Source organism: Mastomys coucha, unplaced genomic scaffold (genome assembly GCF_008632895.1).
Source record: "Mastomys coucha isolate ucsf_1 unplaced genomic scaffold, UCSF_Mcou_1 pScaffold11, whole genome shotgun sequence".
Lineage (NCBI taxonomy): Eukaryota > Metazoa > Chordata > Mammalia > Rodentia > Muridae > Mastomys > Mastomys coucha.
This window is the reverse complement of record NW_022196893.1, coordinates 29,227,682-29,234,076: the sequence shown is the minus strand read 5'-3', so window position 1 is coordinate 29,234,076 and position 6,395 is coordinate 29,227,682. Positions and strand designations below refer to the sequence as shown.

Sequence of the window (6,395 nt, the reverse complement as noted above, 5' to 3'; positions counted from 1 at the left end):
AAAAAAAGGTGCCACCATGCCTAGCTTAAAATGTGTATATATTCTAAAGGTCAGTTTAAAATCTAGACCTGAATCACTTGGAGACAATGCCCTCACCTCTGAAGAGGGCTCCCAGCACTCCCTTCATGAAGCTGTTGTGGGGACTCAGTGGTAACATGTAGAATGCCTAATGGTGCACTTGGCGTTTAATGTTAGTTTCTCTGGCCTTTAAAGAATGCCCTAACGTCAGACTCTGGCAACAGCCCATTTAGAACTGCTAAAAAGGACGGCTGGATTGCCTCCCACAGCCAGATACCTATAAAAGACTGCAGGTGTCTCTCCTGCAGGAAAGAAGAAAGAAGAAAGCTATATGGACTGGGAGGAATGGGCTCATGTGCACCTGAGAGTCTCAGTCCGCTGTGTGGAGGCTAATCCTCACCGCAAATTAAAAATAGGGCATGCTCCTGTCACACTGGGGTAGAGTTTATCGTCCCAAGCCTGAAGCCCACTGAGCAAGCCCATCCTCCTGTAGAGGTACAGCTTCTGATGTGGGACAGAAGACAGATCTCGGCTACGTAAGATCTGGCGTCAGTCCGACTCCAGCCAACGCAGCTTCAGCACCAGTGTCGCTGTTGTCCAGGCTTACAGAATGTACATGTCTTCCCCACAAAGGACCTGTCGAAACCGTGCTGATTTGAGCAGAGACTGTGGGATGGCTGGGGAATGGGTATGTGACCAAGAAATAAACCATCACTTCGTGCTCAGAGAAAGACACATCCTCTGTAAACACGATAGAGGGTCTAGTGGGAGACAAAGCTGAGGGTCAGTCCTGTGTGCTGGGTGCCACGAAAACCAAGCAGAAGTGCACAGGACAGTCACGCGTGCTGCTCTCCGGGGCTGATATGAGAGTCCCCTTGGGAAGACAGTTCCGAGTACCCAAAGCACAGTGGCCGGCTGGCATTTATTAGTGCAGTTAAACGTCATCACTGTGGCACAAGTAATGGGACCTAAGGCTCTTTGTTATCACAAAGAAATAAATAAAGCTCATTTTTAGGAAAACTCTTGAGTAGCTGAAATCTAGCAGTAGCACTAGAGAGATCCAGCCCGGGTGACAGATGGCGCTGGGGTGGAAGGAAGGAAGGACAGCCACCTAGGAGTCACTTACCGCCCCTCCCCCAGCTCCTGGCCTCAGCTGATCCTGGTTGCAGGTATGGAGTACAGGGAGGAAACTTAGAAGGGTAGGGGGCTGGGCTAGACCACTGAGAAGCCATGGATTTAGATCTACCAGGGTGTGAGCTGACCATGATCAGATGATCTTTTCCCCTCCCTCCAAAGAGGTCTAGACAGCAGCTTCTCCAGACCGCTTCCTCGAAATGTGCTCCAGGTGGGCATGGTCAGAGGTGTCCAGATCGATCTCATACTTGGCTAGGATTTTGAGGATTGGCCTCAGCTTCAGCCACCACTGTTCTTTGGGGATTCGGTGCCTACAGAGAAATGAAGGAATGGTGAGGTGATGTCGGTGTACCCCAGAGAAGTTCTGCCAAAGGCCTATGGGGAGAAGGGAGACAGAATCGGCAGGAGTATCCACAAAGGAAGCACTGGAGACTGGTAACAGACCATGGAAGCAGGCCTGACAGGGAGTGCACTGGAGACTGTTAACAGGCCATGGGAGCAGGCCTGACGGAGTAGGAGGGAGAGGGCGACTCCAGAATGCAAGCATGACTTACTCAAAATCTGTCTGGTCCTTCAGCTCAGTCACTGGCTGAAAGACCAGGGCCCTCTTACGCATCCCCAGAACGCAACCAGAGTCAGGAGTGTTGGCAAAGATCCGTCCTGGAATAAAGGATGGGTCAATTACTCTCTCAACCGAGAAGTAGACCTCTGGACAGGGGGTTTGCCCTCACACCCCACATACCATTACGGTAACTCTCTTTGATTTTCCCAGACATCCAATTCATAGCCTTAGCACCCATCTTAGTGGCAAAATTCCTGTCAAAGGGAGTTGGGCTTCCACCCTGAGGGAGAGAAAATCAGAAAACTTAAGAGACAGGATCCTAGTGAAGTACAGATATCTAGATATACAGAAAGAATGGTCTTTGGATTTACAGGACGGAACTCAGACTAGAAGGACACTCTTAGACACTGAAGCGACCTGGGGTGAGCTGGCCTGTGATCAAGCGCAGGGACAGTCAGTTAAAGGACATGGTAATCACATGGCTCTCTTCACTCCACAAGTGACAGATCCCATTTTGGTCTGTCTACTTCTTAGTGTGGCAGCTTGGCAGTCACTGCCATCACTGATACAGAAATGTCCTCTGTAACCCAACCTAGCTGTACCAGAGAGGAGCTCAGAATATTCTATCAGCTTTTCTATGAACTGAGAGAAGCAGGAGGGAGTGTGTGTGTGTGTGTGTGTGTGTGTGTGTGTGTGTGTATACATACAAATACACACACACACACATATACACACCCATCCAATAACACTCCATTCCCGCAGGAGCTGCACCTTTCCTCAACCCAAGATATTGGGAATTCATTGTGGATAGAGGAACATTGGTGCTCAAGAGGCATGAGCTGGGGCCATCTGGAACTAGGACTACCCAGTAATGGCCTTCCTCCTGAAGCCAGTTAGTGGAAGTGGGAGCCAAAACGAACAAGTGCCTACACTCACTCCTCAGGCTCACGAAAGGTGAAGGTACAGTGGAAAACCATCTTAAATAGGCACACTCGGCTCTAATTCTCATCTGGTAAGTGGAATGGAAAATGTTTTTCTCTCTGACCCCATTTTCCTCCTCATCCCCCAGTGGCAGTGATGCCCAGGTCGAGGAACTGTATCCTAAGCAGAGAATGGATGCCATCTCTAGGACCGTATGGTGGTTTGAGTAGGAATGGCCCTGTAGGCTCACCACCAGAGAGTAGCATTATTAGAAATGATTAGAAGGAAGTCTGTCACAGTGGGTGGGCTTTGAGGTTTCATAAAGCCCAAGCCAGGCTTAGTCTGTCTCTCTCTCAGCCTGGGGACCAGGGTGTAGCTCTCAACTACCACTCCAGACATGCCATGCCTGCCATCATATGTGCAGCCATGTTCCCTGCCATGATGATAATGGACTAAGCCTGAAAGTGCAAGCAAGTCCCTAATTAAATGCTTTCTTTTACAAGAGTTGCCTTGGTCATGGTGTTTCTTCACAACAACAGAACAGTGACTAAGACAGGTCGGCCTAAGATAAGGAAGTGTTGATGTTACTACCCAGCCTTGTTCCACGGTAGCAATGAGGTAACTGGAGCTATGCGGTTGAAGCTCTTTAGCTGTTGGGGGCTCTGGTAGCCGTGAAGGCGCGGCTGTGTCTCGTTACCTGTTGCATGTGGCCAAGCACATTCTTCCTGCTGTCAAAGATGCCCTTCCCCTCCTCAGAGTAGAGGTTGAAAATGAAGTCAGTAGTGTAGTTCTCATTGCATTTCTCATTCCTGCCAGGAAAGCAGAGGCCTGGGGGTCCATCCCTCTCCCCCAGGAAAGCAGAGGCCTGGGGGTCCATTCCTCCTCTCTGCTCTTTGCTTTCATAAGTTATTTTATCTCCTCCCAAGGCTCAGGGGATAGGCCGTTTCACTCCTCCCTCCTCTACATCAAATCCCTCAGGTTTGCAGCCACTGATGGGCCCACAGCCTAGACCTCCCTGCCTAGTCTCTCCTAACTAGGAGTGCTGTTGCCGAGCTGCCCCAAGGTACCTCAGCACCAGGCCTCTCTTCACAGTTGTTTTCATCTTCTGCACCAGATGTTCAACATTCACCTTAACGTGAAACAGGAAATCCCACACTTAGCTGGAATTGCTCAGGATGGACAAACACCCTGCCCCTCTTCTACATCAAACCTCTGGGGCATTGGGCTTGGGGGGCGCTCCCAAGCCAGTGTTTAAACTGGGTCTAAGTCTCTATGAGACTTAGAAAGAGCCAAACGGAGACAGGCAGATCTGAGAGGGAGTGCTGGAAAAAGCTCCCCTGATTGTACATTTCAGCCCCTTCGGCATGGCGGGTTGTATGTACGGTGGTGAGTCAGCTGTTGGGATGTACCCTCACTGGAGCTTTGAGGTGGGCAGATAAAGAAGAGTTCTACTCTCTGCCTTTGGCAAGGATTGGCAGGGGGCCCTGAGCTGGGAGTTCCCCCAACTAGCTGCTGAATCTCTACTTTGTAGCTTTCTTCCCCTCCACGGAACTCAAAGCTGGAAAAATCATGACCATCATCTGACCCTCTCCGTGACATCTGAGCTGAGTCCTGCCCCACCCCCCACCCTAGGTGAAGGGAGACTCCCAGAAGAACTGAGTCCTGCCCCCCCAAGGAGAAGGGAGACACCCCTCAGAACTGAGAAGACAGTCATGATTCCTCGAGCATTTAAACCAGCTGCTGTCTTATGAGCTCTCAAATGTTCAAACCCGCTAAGCCTTTCGCACCTACAATACGACCATAGCTTTGGATGCCTGTTGTGAAGATAAGATACACACTCCACAAAGGGCTTAGCAGGATGCTACCTGACAAAATGCAACCCATAATAGTAGCTGTGCAACCCATGTATGTGAGACTGTGCTGGAGAGCACCTGTGAGGGGCCCATCAGCTCCAGCCTCCCCTTGACTCTCATAGCTCCAGTTCCTGAAGGAACACTCAGGAGATAGGCTGGAATAGGAGAGACCCCCAGCAGGCTCTGGCGGCCATCTACCTGGAGATCTCGAATGGTGAAGGGCTCCTCAAAAATGTAGGCAGCATCAGCCCCAGCAGCCAGTCCTGCCATGGTGGCCAGGTAACCACAGTAGCCACCCATGGTCTCAATGATAAACACCCGGCGTTTGGTGCCTGCTGCAGACTGCTTAATTCGGTCACAAGTCTGGAAAGACAAGGGGCCGTGGAAAGCCAGCGTCACAAGTCTGATGCTTTCTCTTCAGCCTTTTTCATTAATTCAACTCCAGAGCTATATCCCAGGCTGGAGAGACCCTGGACCTCATCAAGCGCCTGCATTCAAAGAGGGCACTGCATTGTAGAACTCTCCTGGAAAGGAAGCTGTTGTGTCTTTAACGTTGCTAAGAATAGGGGTGTCACACTTTATCCCCTCAGAGGGCAAAACCAAAAGGCCCTTGACAGCAATGACAGATTTCTAGGTGGGAAGAAGGAGTTTTAGCACAGATGCCTGGGCTGGATGGAGACTGTCTCAAACACTGCTATTTACTTAAAAGAGGGTCACTTTCTTGGACCAGGACAATGATCTGGGAGGTGGCAGGTGCTCACCGTGCAGATGGTGTTCAGTGCTGTGTCAGCCCCGATGCTGAAGTCTGACCCAGGGACATTATTGGACACCGTGGCGGGAATGACCACAAATGGGATGCAGAGTTCATCAAACTGCTTCCGGCCTTCCATCAGCTCCAAACCCCCTGTGTAAGCCTAGAGAGAGAGAGAGCGAGAGAGTGAGAGAGAGAGAGAGAGAGAGAGAGAGAGAGAGAGAGAGAGAGCAGGAAAGAGAGCATGTCTATAGGGAGGGAGGGTGGGAGGGAGGGAGAGGAGGAGGGAGGAGGACATGCTGAGACACTCACCTCAAAGCCCCCAATGATGACAAGGCCCTGGATGTTAAACTTGGTTATGTTGGCACTGATCTGTTCCAGGTTTTTCTTGGGGAGAGTCCTAGTTGACCAGCGGCAGAGGTCAGGAAATCGGGGGGTGGGGGGGTGAGACAGCAAGATGGAAGGAGAGGAAAGTTAAGAATCAGAAAGCAAGCCAGCAGTAGTGGTGCATGCCTTTAATCCCAGCACTTGGGAGGCAGAGGCAGGTGGGTCTCTGAGTTCAAGGCCAGCCTGGTCTATAGAGTGAGTTCCAGGACAGCCAGGGCTGCACACAGGAAGCCTTTCTGGAAAAACAAATAACAACAACACTCTCCCACACTCTCCCACATTCTAGAGTACACAGCAGACCTTTTAAGTGGGCAGATCTGCTACACGACAGGAGGTTGGGCCTCTCCGTCCTGACTGAAGATGCCGAGTTTGAAGAGCGGTAGACATAGGCCCTGCTACAATGGGTTGACACCCACATTCAAAAGCATGTTGACTGGGCAACTGGGACAGGGTGCTTACCTTTTAGTACCAAGTTTAGAACCACCTTGACCAGTCCAGCCTCCAACATAGCTCCAGCCAGCCTCCTCAATCTGCAGAGAAAGGACATACAGCTCTGCACCATGACCAGAGCACCAGGGAAGCCCACGTGTGACTAACGCCACTTCTTGGGCCACTTCTGATGCCTCAGAGTCCCTTGGGTGGGAAGATGACCCAGACACTGGCCTGTTTCCTGCACTGAACTTCTTCCTCCTGACTCATTGGGGAATATTAAGCACCTAAGACGGTGGATGCTATGCTGAGCTCTGGGACAAAGAAATAATAAGATGTG

At 50.8% G+C, this 6,395-nt stretch overlaps 1 protein-coding gene across 4 annotated transcripts in view; it reads right to left on the bottom strand.

Moving 5' to 3' along the window:
• Window positions 1-909: 909 nt before the first annotated feature.
• The window catches only part of Pfkm (phosphofructokinase, muscle), a 41,290-nt gene continuing 35,804 nt past the window's right edge, over window positions 910-6,395 (bottom strand). For 3 of the 4 annotated variants that reach the window (XM_031354254.1, XM_031354269.1, XM_031354263.1), the window contains exons 15-23: window positions 6,086-6,156; window positions 5,552-5,639; window positions 5,250-5,402; window positions 4,687-4,851; window positions 3,703-3,764; window positions 3,333-3,444; window positions 1,895-1,994; window positions 1,707-1,812; window positions 910-1,463 (exon numbers count right to left, since the gene is read on the bottom strand). In XM_031354254.1, the coding sequence (XP_031210114.1) occupies window positions 1,319-1,463; window positions 1,707-1,812; window positions 1,895-1,994; window positions 3,333-3,444; window positions 3,703-3,764; window positions 4,687-4,851; window positions 5,250-5,402; window positions 5,552-5,639; window positions 6,086-6,156 (1,002 nt within the window). In that variant the 3' untranslated portion in view covers window positions 910-1,318. The remainder of the gene's footprint in view (window positions 1,464-1,706; window positions 1,813-1,894; window positions 1,995-3,332; window positions 3,445-3,702; window positions 3,765-4,686; window positions 4,852-5,249; window positions 5,403-5,551; window positions 5,640-6,085; window positions 6,157-6,395) is intronic. The other variant, XM_031354246.1, reaches the window with a different exon arrangement.